General features: G+C 52.9%; 1 protein-coding gene across 1 annotated transcript in view; it reads left to right on the top strand.

The window, feature by feature from the left end:
- Nucleotides 1-21580, top strand: part of creb3l1 (cAMP responsive element binding protein 3-like 1) — a 194602-nt gene that overhangs the window by 165567 nt on the left and 7455 nt on the right. Inside the window, exons 3-10 of the mRNA XM_043706199.2 lie at nt 3918-4087; nt 5531-5609; nt 8831-8982; nt 10582-10731; nt 11545-11603; nt 16149-16217; nt 19164-19263; nt 20811-20937. Coding sequence (XP_043562134.2) covers nt 3918-4087; nt 5531-5609; nt 8831-8982; nt 10582-10731; nt 11545-11603; nt 16149-16217; nt 19164-19263; nt 20811-20937 — 906 coding nt within the window. The remainder of the gene's footprint in view (nt 1-3917; nt 4088-5530; nt 5610-8830; nt 8983-10581; nt 10732-11544; nt 11604-16148; nt 16218-19163; nt 19264-20810; nt 20938-21580) is intronic.

Genomic DNA, 21580 nt, shown 5'->3' with positions numbered 1-21580 from the left:
CCATGTTGACAGCTTATAGCTGGTAACCCAATCCGATTCTGAATTACCCAATCACCCGTGCACTGACTCCATCTACACTTGCCACTGCCTTGGGAAAGCAGCCTGGTCGTATTCTCTTCCGTTAGGCAGAAGGGATAGAAATTTGAATACACGTACAAACAGATTCAAGAACAGCTTCTTCCCCGCTGTTATCAGGCTTTTGAGTGGACCTCCTGAATGTTAATTCTGATCTCTCTCTCTCTCTCTGCGGCGGTAACGCTGCATTCTGCACTCTGTTCTGCCACCCCGATGCGTTTTGGATGGTACGAGGTGTCTGTAGAGCGTGTAAAACAGCACTTTTCACTGTATCTCGGTACGCGTGACAGTGGTAAATCAAACCCAACCTCTTCACTCTGTGGAGCCTTGCAGTAGGTATGTGTGGTGATCTTGGCTGACGTTGCGTGGCGTTTAGCTGTCGTTGATGCAGCCCATGGCAACGGGGAACCATGGTGATCAGTCCCACCTTCAGTGACCCCCCCCCCCCCCCCCTTCCCCCACCCAGTCAAACTCCCAACCCGATGCCTTTGGAAGGCAGTGGGCCACTGATGTGGGATTCCCAGCCACTGGCGATGGGGGAGCTCAGCGATGAACAACTGGATGCCATGCTCTTGAACGTACTGTGATGGAGTGTGGGAGTGGTCAAGGCCTTCAATTGCTGCCTGAGGCCCTCCCGCAAACGCTGTCAGGTTTATCTGTGGTGTCTTGGGGGTGGGGGTTGGGGGGAATATCCCTTATTAAGGTCCCTCACTAATCCTGGGACTCTGGTGAATGCCTTACTGACTGCTTAGTAACTGATCCCAGCTGGCAGGACTTCCATTGAAGGGACTCCGGAATCCTTGGGAAAGCCCCACGGCTGACTCACACGTCCCTGGAGGCTTCCCCCAAGGAGCTGACGCGGGTTCCTTGCCAACCACACGGGCCCCATGCGACACCACCAGCTCCTGCTCGAGACTGCTAAACCACTCCTCCTGCCCCTTTCCAGGGTGGCCCCTGGATTCCAAAGGGAACCCACGGGCTTCATTTCTCCCCACCTTCCTGGCCTTTCTGAAAGCCTACCCCCCCCCCCCCCCCCCTCCACCTTCACCTCGAAGAATAAGTGTGAGGAACTCACGGCCTCTTTGTCATGAAGATGATGTGGTTAGCGGTGTCTGCCACTCCCCTGGCCAGGAGCCCAATGGAACACTGAAGCTTCTCCCAGCCCGAGCCCCCTGAGCTCATTCCTCACTCTGGCTGGTCCCCCCCCACTTTGTTCCCTCTCTGAGCTCGACTCGGACCTGCTCTCCATTAAACCGCAAACTCTCCCTCCTGGCCCCCAGCTCAGCTGGTATTGTTCATGGCTCTCTCCCTCTCTGAGCTAACGGGCGTCTCTCCTTTAAATCTCTGCTCATCACTATTCGTCTCGGAGAAAAAAAAGACCGTGATTCCACAATCCGAGCAAAACGGCTGGTCTATCTCCAAGGTCTTTGAATATGCTGTTGCTTCCCTAAGCCGCCCTCTGAGGTTCGACCCCCACGGCCATGCCATCACTGCGCTCATCCGTTTACACCTCCGTAAGGTGTCTGGTTCCTTCTGCATTTGACAATTAAATTCACCTTCCGCCCACATTCAACCATCTGTAGCTTGAAGCAATCCAAACTCCCACGGCCTCTGACTTAACTTGAGCTCAGTCCAGCTCCCTGAATGCTCCCGGCTTGCTGATCTGAGTAGCCGTTATCCCAATGTTTGCCAGAATGACCTCCGACCTCTGCCAAATTTCTGTGGTGATGAAATGTTTGCTAAGTTGGAACTGTGGCTGTGAGTGTGAATTTCCTCACACCCTCTTTAATGGGCTTTGGGCCCTCACTCCAATCCATCGTTGGGATGGGGCAGTCTAACGGGTTCCCTCTCCTCAGCATGCAATTTGAGAAATTGGAATCAACTATTGGGGAAACCACGTCTGTTTCCACGGGTTAGTATTCACGTGGGGTTTCTGTAGCACCCCAGGCTTTCAGCTGGACATAACCACAACCTGTGTAAGGGTGGGAGGGTGACAGTGGGTGGGTGTGTTAGCGTGGGAGGGTGACAGTGGGTGGGTGTGTAAGGGTGGGAGGGTGACAGTGGGTGGGTGTGTAAGGGTGGGAAGGTGACAGTGGGTGGGTGTGTAAGGGTGGGAGGGTGACAGTGGGTGGGTGTGTAAGGGTGGGAGGGTGTGAGGGTGACAGTGAGGGGATGTGTAAGGGTGGGAGGGTGACAATGGGTGGGTGTGTAAGGGTGGGAGAGTGACAGTGGATGGGTGTGTAAATGTGGGAGGGTGACGGTGGGTGGGTGTGTAAGGGTGGGAAGGTGACAGTGGGTGGGTGTGTAAGGGTGGGAGGGTGACAGTGGGTGGGTGTGTTAGCGTGGGAGGGTGACAGTGGGTGGGTGTGTTAGCGTGGGAGGGTGACAGTGGATGGGTGTGTTAGCGTGGGAGGGTGACAGTGGATGGGTGTGTAAATGTGGGAGGGTGACGGTGGGTGGGTGTGTAAGGGTGGGAAGGTGACAGTGGGTGGGTGTGTAAGGGTGGGAGGGTGTGAGGGTGACAGTGGGTGGGTGTGTAAGGGTGGGAAGGTGACAGTGGGTTGGTGTGTAAGGGTGGGAGGGTGTGAGGGTGACAGTGAGGGGATGTGTAAGGGTGGGAGGGTGACAATGGGTGGGTGTGTAAGGGTGGGAGAGTGACAGTGGGTGGGTGTGTAAGGGTGGGAGGGTGTGAGGGTGACAGTGGGTGTGTGTGTAAGGGTGGGAGCGTGACAGTGGGTGAGTGTGTGAGGGTGACAGTGGGTGGGTGTATAAGGGTGTGAGGGTGGGAGGGTGACAATGGGTGGGTGTGTGAGGGTGACAGTGAGTGGGTGTGTGAGGGTGGGAGGGTGACAGTGGGTGGGTGTGTAAGCGTGTGAGGGTGACAGTGGGTGGGTGTGTAAGGGTGGGAGGGTGACAATGGGTGGGTGTGTAAGGGTGTGAGGGTGACAGTGGGTGGATGTGTAAGGTTGTGAGGGTGGGAGGGTGACAATGGGTGGGTGTGTGAGGGTGGGAGGGTGACAGTGGGTGGATGTGTAAGGTTGTGAGGGTGGGAGGGTGACAATGGGTGGGTGTGTGAGGGTGACAGTGGGTGGGTGTGTGAGGGTGGGAGGGTGACAATGGGTGGGTGTGTAAGGGTGTGAGGGTGACAGTGGGTGGGTGTGTGAGGGTGGGAGGGTGACAGTGGGTGGGTGTGTGAGGGTGGGAGGGTGACAGTGGGTGGGTGTGTAAGCGTGTGAGGATGACAGTGGGTGGGTGTGTAAGGGTGGGAGGGTGACAATGGGTGGGTGTGTAAGGGTGTGAGGGTGACAGTGGGTGGGTGTGTAAGGGTGTGAGGGTGGGAGGGTGACAATGGGTGGGTGTGTGAGGGTGGGAGAGTGACAGTGGGTGGGTGTGTGAGGGTGGGAGGGTGACAGTGGGTGTGTAAGGGTGTGAGGGTGGGAGGGTGACAGTGGGTGGGTGTGTAAGGGTGTGAGGGTGACAGTGGGTGAGGGTGGGAGGGTGACAGTGATGAGCTGTTACACTCTCTTACTGATTAATCTAGCTGTGAACACTTCCTTTAGATTTATGAACCAATGGTTTGAAATAGTGCAAATGATGGTATACTTGGGGCTGTCACAGGAGGTTTGTTCTTTTTTCTTCCAATTTCCATTGTCTGATCAGCCTCGGTATTGCAGCCCCCTTTGGCCTGCTCGTTGCTATGGTTACAGGAGCCTGGGCCTTGCCTTCGATGCTAATGTGAAGGTATTCGGTGTTGTGTAGTTGAGCGTGTGACTGTATCTCTGCTGTGATGGAAACACCAGCGTTCACATCTCATTCCTGTTCCTTTCTCCTTCTCTGGACAGAGGCCAACTGTGGAATTTGGTCCCTCGGACCCGACCTGACACACATCATGATCAAACAGGAGCCAAACCCATTGCCAGAGCCCTGCCATGTCTCACCAGCGACACAGATATCAGCTCTCTCTGGGCAACACATGACCTCTGCTCCACCATCAAACACCGCAGACGATCTGGTATGTCTGAAATTGGGAAGGGAGGGGGCCTCATGATTCCTGTCTCACTCACAGGATCCCTGTTAAAAGACAGCCTTGTGATGACCACCTTCGACTAGGCCCGACATGTCTCCCTCTCAGCAAAGCTGCAATATCCTTAAGTCTCATCCTGTCACCTCATTCTATAATATCCCTGCTCCATTATACAGTCTTCCCTTGACTTGTGCCTACGAGGGTCAGGTGTATTAAACAGTCGTAATGTTGGTCCCACTGTCGGGACAGGGCTGTCATACAGTCAGACCATCCGTCTCCACTTTGGAGTGGGTACACCCCCCCCCTCCCCTGTCCTATAGGTTCCCTACTCACGTTGGAAGAACACCGCTCATCTCATTGGACACTAATCTGGGAGTGGGGGCTGAGCGTTGGCGCTGCTGTGTGGTCAGCAGCTCTCCACACAGCTTGGCGTGCTGTGTTTGATGATGAACATTGATCTGCTGCACAGTAATGGGCCGTTCTCTGAGAACCCCTGGTCTGCTCCCCTCCACTGGGGGGGAGGGGGGGGGAGGTCCAAGCGACCCCCTTGGGTGAAAGACGGGTCACTGGAAAGATCAGGTGCCGATGTCCTCAGTACGACAGCAGGGCGGCGAATCTGCCTGTCCCTTTGGGTCCTCAGGCAATGTTTTGGTGGCTGGCTAACCATAACAGATGGTTATAGGTTGGGAAATGTTGGTGTGCAAAGGGGTCCGTGTGAATAAAAGTGGACAGGCAAACACTGGAAGCAATTAGGAAGGAAAGTGGCTGATAGCAGTTGTTGCAAGAGGGCTTGATGTAGGGATATTATACAGAGCCTTGCTGAGTATTTTAGTCTCTATCTAAGAAAGGATATACTTGCCATTCAGAAAGTGCAGAGAACATTCGCTAAGCTGATACCAGGAATGGTGGGCCTTCCATATGAGGTGGGCTGTATTCCGTGGAGCTGAGAGGGTGACAGGGGATTTGATTGAAGTGAACAGTATTCTAACAGAGCAAGTCAGACTGGATGCAGGGAGAATGGTTTCCCTGGCTGGGGGAGTCTAGATGAGGAGACGCAGTCTCAGGATGTGGGGTAGACCATTTAAAGCTGGGACGGAGAAAGGGTTCTTTGCTCCGAAGGTCGTGAGTCGAAGGAATTTCTCTACCGCAGACACTTCAAGAAAGAGGGAGATCCACTTCTCAATGTGAAAAGCTTCCAGGAGGATGTGGGAGAAAGCAAGAGGAGAGTGGGATAGAGGACCGGCCATCAGCAGGTTTAAATGGCGGGGCAGGACCAGTGGGCCCAGCGGCCTCCTCCTGCTCCTAGTTACTGTGTTTAGAAGGGAAAAGGAAGGGACAGCGAAGCAGAAGCTAACGTTATCCGTGAGGTGGGGCTGATTAACTGGTGCATGGCTTTAATCCTCACCCCAGCACTTATTCTTTTCTTTACAGGCCCAGACTGAACCAAGCGCAGTGCCTCACATCAAAGTCGAACCCAAAGATCTCAATCAGTTCCTCAGTGTCCACACAGGTAGGGAGTGACAGCCTGGATGGCAACGAGGGATGGACACGAGATTCTGACTCGTCACTCAGATGGAAATGAGAGATCCCCCCCGCCCGCCACTATTTCGGAGGGGTTGGGGGATTGTGGGGGGCTAGGCCCACTCCTGGTCTGCCCACAGTGTGTCAGTAGGCTATCCTGAGAGCAGAGTGCAGCAGTGGCGGGTGTGACTAATCGTGCCAACCCCTTGCTTCCATCTGCACATTGACCATATGAACCATATCTCTTAAGGCAGGCCTTCCCCACGGGGATGGGAAAGGCTGTGAGTTGGCGAGATGTCAGTCCGTCTGCAACGGGCTCCTGTTCTCTCTCACCCGTACTCCCCTCGCTCTCACGCTACTGCCCTCGCCCAAGGCATCACCACAGTTTCCAAACCTCCAAACAGGAATATGTTTGGGAAGCACTCCCTACGAAACCTCACCCTGACTCCAACATGTTGCAGATCCAGCTCTGAACTGCCCTCGGAGTCGGGAGTGGGGGGGGGAAGGGGGAGGTTGGCTACAGCACGAGGTATTGAATTCCCCAGCTTCGGAAAAATGGAGCACAAATTCTAATCCCTCCATCCGCCCCCTGAGCCCTGGAATCCTCGTTAACAACAATCTAATGATCAAACAAGTTCGGTGTGCCATCCGGGACAGTGCGCTGCCGTTAAATACACGTCGCTGGGCAGAGCTGTAGAAGTCTCATAGCTGTTCTCAACCCCTGGTTAATCATTTACTGAAAGACTCACAGCCCATGTAAATGCCAGTGTTCTGTCCCTCAGTCTCTCCTCCTACTGGGTATTGATCGCTGTTTGTAACCACTTGGGTCCCGGCAGTGAATGCAAGGGCCTGAAAGGGTTAATACTCAGGAATGCCATAACCACTGCCCACGTCATACCAGACTGGCTGGGAGAACAGTTTAGGATCTCATCCTAAAAGTCCCTGTAATAACATCCATCAGATCAATTCAATTGTATCGAGACACATAGTGTTAGGGAGGGCCAATCAGCTCTTTGAGCCTGCTCCACCATTCAATATGGCTGACCATCTATTTCAGTCCCCTGTTCACCCCCAAACCCTTGGGAGTGCTACATCCCCAAAGAACTATATTCCAGCTCCTCCTTAAACACATTGCATGTTTCAGACCCTATGGTGGCGAATTCCACAGGCTCAGCACTCTAAAGGCATCTGGATGGGTATGTGAATAAGAAGGTTTGGAGGGATATGGGCCAAGTGCTGGCAAATGGGAGTAGATTAGGTTGGGATATCTGGTCAGCATGGACGTGTTGGACCGAAGGGTCTGTTTCCATGCTGTTATAGCTCCATGACTCTCTGAGTGAAGGAATTTCTCCTCATCTCAGTCCTCATCGGCCTACCCTGTATTGTTAGCCCGTCTCCCCCGGTTCCACTGCACAATAAGCAAAGATAAGAGCTCCTTCTTATTAGAACTATTCAGGTCAAACCACCGTCAACAACATTAAGCCAAAGAGTTCCTACCCTGACAGGGGATGGGGACAGTGAGTCTGCCCTATGCTACGATGAAATTTGGTGAACATTGATCCTCCATTAGCTCCCACTCAGCAGCCAGCGAAGGCCTCAGGCCTCTGTACCCGAGCGTAGCTCCCAGGCAAGACTCAGTCTTTCACGGTGCTAAGTAACCCTGAGACCCCTGTGGGCTTTCCCAACCTCCACAGTGCCTGGCTTTGGCTGAAGGTGAAGGGGCACATGGAGATGCTCTCGTCAGCTGGGATGGACCACACCAGGTCTGCACCTTCGCACGTTGCCCTGCAGTATGGCCTCCCAGTTGGAGTCTGGCGCTCGGGCCTCCCTAAGAGGTCAATCTGTTCCGGATTGTTCCCGGCAGTGACTGAGGAATTCAGCTCCATCCTGCCCCTGCTGAAAGAATACCACCCGTGCAGATAGAAGTTGACAATGGGTGGCACGGTGGCTCAGTGGTTAGCACTGCTGCCTCACAGCACCAGGGTCCCAGGTTCGATCCCAGCCTCGGGCCACTGTCTGCGTGGAGTTTGCACATTCTCCCCGTGTCTGCGTGGGTTTCCTCCCACAGTCCAAACGATGTGGAGGTTAGGTGGATCAGTCACGCTAAATTGCCTATATTGTCCAGGGGGTGTGTTGGCTCGCTGGGTTAGCCATGGGAAGTACAGGGGTTGGATGCTCTTTGGAGGGTCGGTGTGGACTCGATGGGTTGAATGGCCTCTTCCCACACTGCGGGGAAGAGAGCTGGGGCTGAAACTCTCCTCAGTGAGGTGCCAGCAGATGTCTAGGGACAGCAGGGCGCAAACCCCGGGGGGTCTGGGTGGGGGATTGGGTGGTGGGGGGACAATGAGGGGGTGGAGGGGAGCGATGGGCGTCCGGTGGCTGTTGGGGGAGGTGGGGGGGGGAAGGAGCCTCGTGTTTCCCTTTCTGCTCGGTGCCACTTTGGAATGTGGGGCTGATATAAAATACTGAACGTCACGAGGGACATGTCTTGTGGGATGGGAGTAGTTTTGTAGAAGGTGCGGGGGCGGGGGGACGCCTGGCAAAAAGCAGGGGCTTGACGCCACCCTTGTGCTTTCTGTCCCGGAGACTGGATTCTGCGCTCCCCATAGGAGCGTAAGAACTAGGAGCAGGAGAAGGCCATCTGGCCCTTTGAGCCTGCTCCATCATTCACTAAGATCATGGCTGATCTGTTCGTGGACTCAGCGCCACCCATCTGCCCTCTCACCATAAACTTTAATTCCTGTACTGTTCAAGCAATTAACTATCTTAGCTTTAAAATCATTTACTAAGAAGCCTCAACCACTTCACTGGGTAAGGTGGTCCATAGATGCACAACCTTCTGGGTGAAAAGTTCCTTCTCAATTCAGTCCTAAATCTGGTCCCCCTCATTGAGGCTATTGTGCCAGTTTCAGCTCAACAGCCATTGGCTAGTTCATTCCCTAATTCACCAATCAGAATCCGCTTGCCAACCAATCGGATCACCCCTCTTATGTGTGAAAGCCTGTCCCGTCCCATTGGCATTCTTGCGAAGTGTCCTGACGAGGGGACCGATTGAAGGAGTTGATGGAAGGTGCGCTTCTGTCAGCACGTGGGGGTTACCCCCCCCCCCCACCCCCCCACCCCACCCCACCCCGCCGCCCGAGCGGTGACCTGTTTGGTTTGTCTCCCTGGTGTGACCTGACTTGCGTTTGTTCTGGTGTTTTCCCTCAGATATGGAGCTGCCACCAACACCCCCCAGCAGCCACAGCAGTGACAGCGATGGCTCCCAGAGTCCCCGGTCTCTCCCCCCGTCCAGCCCAGCACGACCACAGGCTCGGACGTCCAGTGCGATCTCATCGTCGCCCCTGCTCACCGCACCTCACGTACGTCTGCTGATTTAAAAACCATCGCGTGCGACTATGGGCTACCAATAGCCTGAGCGGGAAGCATCACTGGGTGTTGGCGGGGGAGTGGGGGGGGGGGGAAGGAGCGCGAAAATGTCTCGGAGTGTTCACATGGGCACCGAAATCTGCAAACCCACCCCCCCCATACCCCCTCCTCCGAATCCCTCACACGTATTTTGCCTGTGTTGTTCTCTTCTGACCACCCCATCCCCCGTTAATTCCTGGTCTGTGGCTCGCCGGTGCGGTGGGAGATCCAACCCTGGGGAGGGGGTGGGAGGGGGTGGGGGGGGGGGGGGGGGGTGGGGAGGTGAAGAGAGGAAATGGCCATTCTCTCTGGCATCCTGACCAATGCATAACCCACGACCGACACTTGAAGCGTTATCCGATGCTGTCTGTGGGAGATCGCCGTGCACGATTTTCCACCACGCTCCCCATCCAAAATCCCCGCGGCAACAGCGCAGGAGGGGGAACTTTGCCGCCAACCGAGGCGCTAGAGAAATGCAGGACCCTGGGTCTCCATTCTAAACGCGGGAACCCACCCCGGGAGACCCGGACTGTGAGCCGAAGTGGAGGGGAGCGGGAATTGTATCAGCAGAGGGAATTATGTCAGGGCAGAGAGAGAAGTGGTACGTTGTTACGGGAATAATGGACCGAATGTCAGTAGAAGGCCTTGGGGGAGCCGGCAATGGTATTCATTGAACAGGCTGGCTCCACCAACCTACTCCCTGAGAAACAGCTCCCTTGCACCTTGCCCTGCTGTAGGCCTCACTAGCGTCTCGATGAGTCGGGTAATAGGTTCAACAGAGATTATAATGCTGGGGCCTATACAAATATTTATTCTTCAATAAATTGTCAATAACGGGTTCAGGTTGTCGTCCAACAGGTTTATTTGGGAGCACCACTCTTTCAGACAATCACCTGATGAAGGAGCGTCGTTCCGAAAGCTAGTGCTTCCAGATAAACCTGTTGGACTATAACCTGGGGCTGTGTGATTTTTAACTTCGTCCGCCCCAGTCCAACACCGGCTCTTCCACGTAATAACAGAATGTCACTTTGACCAATTGAAATTTGTTGTTTCGCTTTACAAATTCTCAAACGTGGCGTTCCCTCCCAAAGCCCTCTCCCTTCTCCCAGTGCAGACCTTGGCTGGGGCTCAGTGCTAAGGGTCACACCTGCCCCCTTTGTGGCTCAACTCAATGCCCGTTGTCCATGGGCGGGTCCTTGGCACTGACGACCGCACAGTCCGATCCCATTGCCACCCTCCCCCGGGTGTCCCCGTTTGGGGGCAGGTCCAAGTGCAGCAGGGGTCAGGGACTGACTGACCTCTACCTAAGCTGGGGTACTGAGGTCAACAGCAGCAAGGGCGTCACCACCCCACAGCCGAGGGTGGGGTGAGGAGGAGGGGGGGGGGGGGATGCAGGCAGAAGTGTCTAGATCTCGGCCTGGTAACCAATGACCGCAGCTCGTCGGTTGATAAGGGTGACGCTCAATGTGACTGGGTGGGCACGGGCGAGGCGATCTATTAAAAACCGGTGGGACCAGGCGTCTGGTGAACTTTGGGCTCTCCTCTCTTGTCAGAAGCTCCAAGGGACTTCAGGCCCGCTGCTGCTAACCGAGGAGGAGAAGCGCACTCTGATCGCCGAGGGATACCCGATCCCCACCAAGCTGCCCCTCACAAAAGCCGAGGAGAAGGCCCTCAAACGGGTCCGGAGAAAAATCAAGAATAAGGTAACGGCTCGAACTCCCGGGGCGCCACAGTCTGAGGTGGGGGGGGGGGGTGCGTTTTGGCCAATAGTGAAGCAGAGGGCCCGGTTAAACTGCTGCTAGGCCCCATCCCACGATCCACTGGGGGCAGGGAACGAGGCCTTGGGTGTGACACCACTAAGGGCAGTGTACAGCCAATGGGGTACATCAGGGCTGGGTGTCCCGAGCCCCTGAAGGAGTTACCCATTATTGCCACCGGACCTGTGTTACCGCACTACGTGCCTCTTCATGGTTATCATCAGACACCCACGAGTGACACCATCTTGCTCCTTCCTGTTCTTCAGTCATGCAATATCCCCCGTTAAAGACCAATTGTTTTCCACACAATTGACCTCAACGATGCAGCAGTTAGCGCCAGGCATGACATTTCCTTTCGAAGGTTGACCCCTTAATTAAATTCCAGCCCGTAGCTGACTCCCGTCGAGCTCCAAAAACCATCTAATCCGGTTCGGTTAGATCCCGGCCTGTAACACATTCCCAAGTGTCTAGCCATTATCCTACTTATACATCATCCAAGCCCCTCAATTATATTCCAGCCTTGCGGTTCACTCCCAGATCTCTGTTATCCTGTTAACACACACCGCGCACTTTAATCCCAGTCTCTAACTCACATCCATTATTCCGTGTGTAAACTCTCCGAACCCCCTTCGTCAGAACCCGGCTTGAAGCGATCCCGCCTTGTCTGGGGCAAGTCGGTGAACTAGTCAGTCACCGCGATGGTATGCCATTGTCTGCTTGCTGGAGGCTATCACTGTGACTCTGCCTGTCTCTGCTCAGATCTCTGCACAGGAGAGCCGCAGGAAGAAGAAGGAATACGTGGACAGTCTCGAGAAGAAGTAAGTAGCCAAGTCTCGAACACAACATGACTTTACAGCCCTCTGTCTAGATGTGAGTCAATGATTCCCTACAATGTGGAAACTGGCCATTCGGCCCAATAATTTCCACAGTGACCCTCCGAAGAGTGTCCCACCCAGACCCATTCCCCAACATTTACCCCTGACTAATGTACCTAACCTGCACATCCCTGAGCACTATGGGTAATTTAGTGTGGCCAATCCACCCTAACCTGCACATCGCTGAGCACTATGGGTAATTTAGTGTGGCCAATCCACCCTAACCTGCACATCGCTGAGCACTATGGGTAATTTAGTGTGGCCAATCCACCCTAACCTGCACATCGCTGAGCACTATGGGTAATTTAGTGTGGCCAATCCACCCTAACCTGCACATCGCTGAGCACTATGGGTAATTTAGTGTGGCCAATCCACCCTAACCTGCACATCGCTGAGCACTATGGGTAATTTAGTGTGGCCAATCCACCCTAACCTGCACATCCCTGAACACTATGGATAATTTAGCGTGGCCAATTCACCCTGACCTGCACATCCCTGAGCACTATGGGTAATTTAGCATGGCCAATCCACCCTAACCTGCACATCCCTGAGCACTATGGGTAATTTAGCATGGCCAGTCCAACCTAACCTGCACATCCCTGAACACTATGGATAATTTAGCGTGGCCAATTCACCCTGACCTGCACATCCCTGAGCACTATGGGTAATTTAGCATGGCCAATCCACCCTAACCTGCACATCCCTGAGCACTATGGGTAATTTAGCATGGCCAATCCACCATAACCTGTACATCCCTGAGCACTATGGGTAATTTAGCATGGCCAATCCACCCTAACCTGCACATCGCTGAGCACTATGGGTAATTTAGTGTGGCCAATCCACCCTAACCTGCACATCGCTGAGCACTATGGGTAATTTAGTGTGGCCAATCCACCCTAACCTGCACATCGCTGAGCACTATGGGTAATTTAGTGTGGCCAATCCACCCTAACCTGCACATCGCTGAGCACTATGGGTAATTTAGCGTGGCCAATCCACCCTAACCGGCACATCGCTGAGCACTATGGGTAATTTAGCATGGCCAGTCCAACCTAACCTGCACATCGCTGAGCACTATGGGTAATTTAGCATGGCCAATCCACCCTAACCTGCACATCCCTGGGCACTATGGATAATTTAGCGTGGCCAATTCACCCTGACCTGCACATCCCTGAGCACTATGGGTAATTTAGCATGGCCAATCCACCCTAACCTGCACATCCCTGAGCACTATGGGTAATTTAGCATGGCCAATCCACCCTAACCTGCACATCGCTGAGCACTATGGGTAATTTAGTGTGGCCAATCCACCCTAACCTGCACATCGCTGAGCACTATGGGTAATTTAGCATGGCCAATCCACCCTAACCTGCACATCCCTGAGCACTATGGGTAATTTAGCATGGCCAATCCACCCTAACCTGCATACCTTTGGACTGTGGGAGGAAACCGGAGCACTTGGTGGAAACCCACGCTGACACGGGGAGAATGTGCGAACTCCACACAGACAGTTGGCTGAGGCTGGAATGGAACCCGGATCCCAAACGCTGTGGGGCAGCAGTACTAACCACTAAGTCACCGTGCTTTCACGTGACTCCCTGTAAAGTTCGGGGCTGTCGATTTCCCAGTACTATATATGTTTTGACAACGGTGAGAAATAGGGGATATGCGATTACTTTGACAGAACTGGATGGGGGTCAAAAAGTGTGGTGCTGGAAAAGCACAGCAGGTCAGGCAGCATCCGAAGAGCAGGAGGATCGATGATTCGGGCATAAGCCCTTCATCAGGAATGTAACTTGTGGGGCAGGGGGGGGGCTGAGTGAAAAATGGGAGGGTGTGGGGCTGGGGGGAGGTAGCTGGGAAAGCGACAGGTAGATGGAGGTGGGGATGATGGGTGATAGGACGGAGAGGAGGGTGGAGCGGATGGATGGGAAGGGAAATGGACAGGTAGATCACGTCAAGGGGGCGGTGCCGAGTAGGAGGGTTGGACCTGGGATAAGGTGGGGAGAGGGGAGATTTGGAAGCTGGTGAAGTCTATGTTTATTGTGTGTGTTTGACGGGTCCCAAGGTGGAATATGAGGCGTTCTTCCTCCAGTTGGTGGTGGAGGAGGCTCATGACTTACATGTCCTTAACAGAGTGGGAGGGGGAGTTGGAGTGTTCAGCCACAGGGAGGTGGGATTGGTGGGTGCGGGTGACCCAGAGATGTTCACTGAAACATTCTGCAAGAACTGGATGGGGGTATGGAGTCAGGTTTTCTGACATGCCAACACAGGGCACATGGGGTGGCTCAGTGGTTAGCACTGCTGCCTGACAGCACCAGGGTCCCAGGTTCGATTCCAGGACCTCGGGTGACTGTCTGTGTGAAGTTTGGACATTCTCCCCGTGTCTGCGTGGGTTTCCTACAGGTGCTCCAACTGTCCAGAAAGGTGCAGGTTAGGGTGAATTGGCCATGCTAAATTGCCTGTAGTGTAGAGTGTAGACTAAGTGTAGAGTAGGAAAATGGATCTGGATGGTTTACTCTTCGGAGGGTTGGTGTAGACTTGTTGGGCTGACTGTACCGCCTGTTTTGACTGTACCGCCTGTTTTGACTGTACCTCCTGTTTTGACTGTACCGCCTGTTTTGACTGTACCGCCTGTTTTGACTGTACCTCTTGTTTTGACTGTACCTCCTGTTTTGACTGTACCGCCTGTTTTGACTGTACCTCCTGTTTTGACTGTACCTCCTGTTTTGACTGTACCAGCTGTTTTGACTGTACCTCCTGTTTTGACTGTACCTCCTGTTTTGACTGTACCTCCTGTTTTGACTGTACCGCCTGTTTTGAATGTACCTCCTGTTTTGACTGTACCTCCTGTTTTGACTGTACCTCCTGTTTTGACTGTACCGCCTGTTTTGAATGTACCTCCTGTTTTGACTGTACCTCCTGTTTTGACTGTACCTCCTGTTTTGACTGTACCTCCTGTTTTGACTGTACCACCTGTTTTGACTGTACCTCCTGTTTTGACTGTACCGCCTGTTTTGACTGTACCTCCTGTTTTGACTGTACCTCCTGTTTTGATGGTGCCTCCTGTTTTGATTGTACCTCCTGTTTTGACTGTACCTCCTGTTTTGACTGTACCACCTGTTTTGAATGTACCTCCTGTTTTGACTGTACCTCCTGTTTTGACTGTACCTCCTGTTTTGATGGTGCCTCCTGTTTTGATTGTACCTCCTGTTTTGACTGTACCTCCTGTTTTGACTGTACCGCCTGTTTTGACTGTACCGCCTGTTTTGACTGTACCTCTTGTTTTGACTGTACCTCCTGTTTTGACTGTACCGCCTGTTTTGACTGTACCTCCTGTTTTGACTGTACCTCCTGTTTTGACTGTACCAGCTGTTTTGACTGTACCTCCTGTTTTGACTGTACCTCCTGTTTTGACTGTACCTCCTGTTTTGACTGTACCGCCTGTTTTGAATGTACCTCCTGTTTTGACTGTACCTCCTGTTTTGACTGTACCTCCTGTTTTGACTGTACCGCCTGTTTTGAATGTACCTCCTGTTTTGACTGTACCTCCTGTTTTGACTGTACCTCCTGTTTTGACTGTACCTCCTGTTTTGACTATACCACCTGTTTTGACTGTACCTCCTGTTTTGACTGTACCGCCTGTTTTGACTGTACCTCCTGTTTTGACTGTACCTCCTGTTTTGACTGTACCACCTGTTTTGACTGTACCTCCTGTTTTGACTGTACCGCCTGTTTTGACTGTACCTCCTGTTTTGACTGTACCTCCTGTTTTGATGGTGCCTCCTGTTTTGATTGTACCTCCTGTTTTGACTGTACCTCCTGTTTTGACTGTACCACCTGTTTTGAATGTACCTCCTGTTTTGACTGTACCTCCTGTTTTGACTGTACCGCCTGTTTTGACTGTACCTCCTGTTTTGACTGTACCACCTGTTTTGACTGTACCTCCTGTTTTGACTGTACCGCCTGTTTTGACTGTACCTCCTGTTTTGATGGTGCCTCCTGTTTTGATTGTACCTCCTGTTTTGACTGTACCGCCTGTTTTGACTGTACCTCCTGTTTTGACTGTACCTCCTGTTTTGACTGTACCTCCTGTTTTGATGGTGCCTCCTGTTTTGAATGTACCTCCTGTTTTGACTGTACCGCCTGTTTTGACTGTACCTCCTGTTTTGACTGTACCTCCTGTTTTGACTGTACCGCCTGTTTTGACTGTACCACCTGTTTTGACTGTACCTCCTGTTTTGACTGTACCTCCTGTTTTGATGGTACCTCCTGTTTTGAATGTACCTCCTGTTTTGACTGTACCTCCTGTTTTGACTGTACCTCTTGTTTTGACTGTACCTCTTGTTTTGACTGTACCTCCTGTTTTGACTGTACCTCCTGTTTTGACTGTACCTCCTGTTTTGAATGTACCTCCTGTTTTGACTGTACCTCCTGTTTTGACTGTACCTCTTGTTTTGACTGTACCTCCTGTTTTGCTTTCGACAGAGTGGAGACTTACACTTCGGAGAATAATGAGCTCTGGAAGAAGGTGGAGACTCTGGAGAATGTCAATCGGTAAGCGAGTTGTGTCCCGGTCCTTCCCCTCCTCAGGGGAGGGGAGACCCCCCCTCACCCCCACTCCTCAAGGAGCACTCCCCTCTTTGACCAGGCTCTGGGACACGGCTCCTCCTGCGGCCTTTGCAATGTCACCAACTGTCTGGCGACACGGGCTGTTACAGGTGCTAAATCAATGCGAGTGGTTTGCCAGGCGCGCCGCTGACTATACCAAACTCTGAGCCATTTAACCTCCCAACCCCCTCCCGTTCTGTCCTGGAAACCCACCCCCACAGCTAAGGCTGGACTCCAGTCTGCTCCCAGACTCCTCTTGCTGTCCCTCTCCCGCAGCACCCTGTCCTGCCCAGTAGGGGTGCAGGAACACCCCCCCCCCAGTTGTTCAACCCAACCCCCTTCCCCACATGTTACAGCCATACGTCCCATACCCCTGTACCCCAAAACACCCTCTCCATCTCTCTCACAGGACTCCTCTGAGCCAAGTGCTGACCAGAGGGGAAGGGTAAAAGGGAGAGCTGCACTTATATATCACCTGTCACAACCTCTGGCAGGCAGTTGGCGCCAAGTGAGATCCCATGAAGAAAGCTAAAATGGTGGGCAGGCAGTGATGTTCAGTGAGAGTTAGTAATTATTCCTCTGTCAGGTTTCAAGTGAACCGTGGTGGGTGTGAGAGAGGGAAGACAGCAATTAAAAGGTTATTCATCACGTGTCACTCTTGGGATCTTGCTGTGCACTGACCTCTGCTGTGCTTGCCGGCGCTACAACACTTTCTCTGTTGGCCGTCAAGCGCGTTGGGATGTTTAAAGGTGTGAAAGGTGATATGAAGGTTAAAGCCACCCCCTCCATCCCCTACCTTCCGCACTCACTCCCTCCCCTCACCAGCGCTCAGCAGCAGCAGTGTGTACCATCCATAGAGAGGCACCGCAGGAATTCACCTTCCAAACCCACCACCACTTCCATCTTGGGTCAGGGGAGCAGATACGTGGGAATACCATCCCCCCCTGCAAGTTCCCGTCCAATCCACACACCCCCACCCTCCTGACTTGGAAACCTATCGCCGCGTCGATAGTTCCTTATCCTGGATCTCCGTCTCTAACAGCATCGTCGGCTCAAGTGGGGTTAGCCCACCAGTGGGCTGAAGGGCCTCCTCTCCACTTGGTGATTCCACCAAAGCAGCTCACCGCCGCCATCTTCAGGGCAATAAATGCAGCACCGGCCAGCGGTGCTCACACCCTGTGAATTAACGCAAAGAAACGTCGTCTCTTCCCTGCGCTTTGACCAAAAAAAAACAAATGCAACCTGTTGACCTCCTCCCAGAACAGCAGGAAAGCTCGAAACCTCCGACCCCTGCGCTTCACAGACGCGACCGTTGTCCGAGGGATGGGTGGTCCAGTTAGGGTGACAGTCCGAGGGCTGGTTCACCTCATCAGTACGACTCCTCTCCTCCCCCCCCACCGGCTGCAAATTGTGGGGGTCGCAAAGGTTTGGTTAGCACCGAACAAATCCCCCCCCCCCCCCCCACTGCAATGCCACTGACCCCCTTTACTTCACCAGGTGATGCTGGGTAATTGCTGAATGTGGACAGCAGCACCCTCTGCTGGAAACGCTACTCAACAGCCTTTCGTCACTGGAACAAACGCAGGTTTTTAAATAACATTCAGAGTGCGTTCACCCTTCTTCCATCGGCGTGGCGGTGAACCTTGGTTGCAGCCTGCTGCGGTTGGGTGCAGGATGCTCCTGTGGAGAGATCCAGTGGGTGCAGAGACAGTGAAGGGGACCCAGGTCAGGGGGGGGCTACGTGACTTGGACAATTTGCCATTGTCCCCAAATCCACCGCTGCCACACTCCAAACCAGCCTCTGCGTCAGGAAATCTCTTCAAATGAAGTCTTTTTTAAAAATCTCTCTCCTCTCAGTTTAATGTGCCCCCTGGTCTTGAGATGTCCCATCCCCAGGAAAAGGCAGCTGTCATCTGTTCTGTCTGTATCCCTCATTATTTGATAAACCTCTAGCGGGTCGCCCCTCACCCTCCTACACCCCCAGTGAAATAAAAAAACTCCCAGCCTTTCTTTAATAACTCAAGCCTTGCATACCCGGCAACATCCTGGGCAATCTCTCCGGAACCCTTGTGAGGTGTCTGCTGCCTGGAGGTGGTGGAGGTCACGGGCTTTGAGGGTGTTGTCGAGAGGATTTGGGCTGTGCTAGGGGCAGAGGGTCTGGGTGTTTAATCTGGTGGCTACCGCTGGGAAACTGCCAGTAATTAATCTCTTTTAAGGGAGGTCAGGGCAGGGAGTAGCAACATTGCTGGTTAAACCGCTGACCCCTGACCTGTAATCACAAACTTCTTTCAGTAAAGAGGGGGCATTAAAAGCAATTACTCCTGGTCAGACAGCTCAGTCAAGACCAGTCTTTAGTCGTGTCTCCAGCTTCACGTGGTATTGTATCATTTTCTCGTCACTAAAGTCTGTCGCATGTTGGTTTACTCTGAAACGAGGCAAAAAAGTTAGAAAATCCGCCCCCCCCCCTTTTAGTTTGACCAGATTAGCCAAGTCCCGTTTGACTTCCAGTCTTGTCTGTGTTACACAGGACAGGACAGGATCGGGAGAGAGAATAAAACTGATGTGACCTGGGAAAAATCTGGACCATTCTTCCATGGAATGTGGATTTGCCCATCTCAAATTGGCCCCGTGTTCCATTCAGTTACAAAGTCAATCACATCTGGAATCACACACAGGCCGGAGCAGGGTAAAGTTTCTTTCCCGAAATAAAAACCAAGGAACCAGATGGGATTTTATCCTCCAAAATTCACTCAACAACCAAGGGATTTGAACTCACCCCCTCAGAACGTGAGGCCGGCCTGCGACCTCCCACTGTGCCACCATCGCCCCCCCCCCCGGCTGCGCCGGCTGGTAAAATACTCTGATGATGAAGCCCACCTCTTGCTCTTTCAGGACCCTGTTGCAGCAGCTGCAGAAACTGCAGGCGCTGGTGGCTGGCAAGGTGCCACGTCCCTGCCGGGTGGCATCAACACAGACAGGAACCTGCCTGATGGTAAGATCCAAGCCCCGAGTGTGTGATCTCCCCCAGCCCGGGGTGGGGGCACGGGCACGGGCATGGTGGGGGGTAGTGGGGTGCTGCTGAGTGTGAGCACCCCTCTCTGGTGTATCAGCAGAGATCGCGGATTGCCAACTGTATCCCACCCACCCCCTGCTGTCACAGTGTACCAATGCAGGACAGTTAACACAGAACCAACAAAGAGGCTGCATGTCTATTATAGAGTCACAGAGATGTACAGCACGGAAACAGACCCTTCGGTCCAACCCGTCCATGCCGACCAGATATCCCAACCCAATCTAGTCCCACCTGCCAGCACTTGGCCCATATCCCTCCAAACCCTTCCTGTTCATATACCCATCCAAATGCCTCTTAAATGTTGTAATTGTACCAGCCTCCACCACATCCTCTGGCAGCCCATTCCATACACGTACCACCCTCTGTGTGAAAACGTTGCCCCTTAGGTCTCTTTTATATCTTTCCCCTCTCACCCTAAACCTATGCCCTCCAGTTCTGGACCCCTCGACCCCAGGGAAAAGACTTTGTCTATTTATCGTATCCATGCTCCTCATAATTTTGTACATCTCTATAAGGTCACCCCTCAGCCTCCGACGCTCCAGGGAAAACAGCCCCAGCCTGTTCAGCCTCTCCCTGTAGCTCAAATCCTCCAATCCTGGCAACATCCTTGTAAATCTTTTCTGAACCCTTTCAAGTTTCACAACATCTTTCCGATAGGAAGGAGACCAGAATTGCACGCAATATTCCAACAGTGGCCTAACCAATGTCCTGTACAGCCGCAACATGACCTCCCAACTCCTGTACTCAGTACTCTGACCAATAAAGGAAAGCATACCAAACACCATCTTCATTATCCTATCTACCTGCGATTCCACTTTCAAGGAGCTATGAACCTGCACTCCAAGGTCTCTTTGTTCAGCAACACTCCCTCGGACCTTACCATTAAGTGTATAAGTCCTGCTAAGATTTGCTTTCCCAAAATGCAGCACCTCACATTTATCTGAATTAAACTCCATCTGCCACTTCTCAGCCCATTGGCCCATCTGGTCCAGATCCTGTTGTAATCTGAGGTAACCCTCTTCGCTGTCCACTGCACCTCCAATTTTGGTGTCATCTGCAAACTTACTAACTGTACCTCTTATGCTCGCATCCAAATAATTTATGTAAATGACAAAAAGTAGAGGACCCAGCACCGTTCCTTGTGGCACTCCAATGGTCACAGGCCTCCAGTCTGAAAAACAACCCTCCATCACCACCCTCTGTCTTCTACCTTTGAGCCAGTTCTGTATCCAAATGGTTAGTTCTCCCTGTATTCCATGAGATCTAACCTTGCTAACCAGGGGGAACCTTTTCGAACGTCTTACTGAAGTCCACTTAGATTCTCTGCTCCTTTGGTGTCTTCCTGCCCCCGATACTGACAGACTCCCAGCTGCATTTGAAGCAGGAACATTTTCTTTTTGTGGGTGTATGTGTGTGTGTGTGTGTGAGAGCGTCTCTTGACTGGACATTATGTTCGCTTTCGACAGGTTGTGGTGGTCTGCTTTGTTCTAGTCCTGGGCTCCTTCATGCCCTGTCTCCCAGAATTCTCCACTGGCTCCCAGACAGTCAAAACAGCTCCCCTGTCTGCGTCCGATGTGTACACCACCAGCCAGAGTAAGTACACCTCCGGGAGGCTCTTTGTTCTCCACTTTGTTTCATGAATCAGCCCTTGTCATGCCCTAGCTGAGAGCTTTATGTCCTGTATCTCCAGTCTCACACAGATACTGTTCAGTCACTGACACTGGGTGAAATATTGGGATCACATTTTTCAAAACCAGGGGCATGTGCCCTGGCAAGGTATTTATGCCATTGGGCATTATCACTGAGTAGGCATCACCCGTCCGGTGATCTGTCAGCCCTCTCCCACACAACTTTACCTCTCACCGAATTCAGTGAAAATCGGGAGAGAAGCCTCAACCCAACACTATAACTCAAACTGCAAAGTTACATCCAACATTTACTGCCACTGTATTCCAGTTGCTGCACCCTTGCCCATACACTCTGCCCCGCGAACGCCCTCTTTACACCCTCCCCCCAATGCACATCCATACCTCGTTTTGTATCGTGCACAAACTGACCACCCGCTCCCCCCCCCCCATCACTGAGTGAACAGCTGGGAACCAAGCACAGACCCTTGAGGTGGCAAGATCCAACTAATGTGCACGGGAGCAGGGGGTTAGCACTCGGGTGACAATGCTCACTGGGAGAGACAGTGTAGGTGTCCGGTCCTGCACCATAACAGTCCCGTGATTCGGAA

Source organism: Chiloscyllium plagiosum, unplaced genomic scaffold (assembly GCF_037043375.1).
Source record: "Chiloscyllium plagiosum isolate Xiang-an unplaced genomic scaffold, Cpla_swu_hap1 HiC_scaffold_18, whole genome shotgun sequence".
Classification (NCBI taxonomy): Eukaryota; Metazoa; Chordata; class Chondrichthyes; order Orectolobiformes; family Hemiscylliidae; genus Chiloscyllium; species Chiloscyllium plagiosum.
This window is presented reverse-complemented; position numbering and strand designations above follow the sequence as displayed.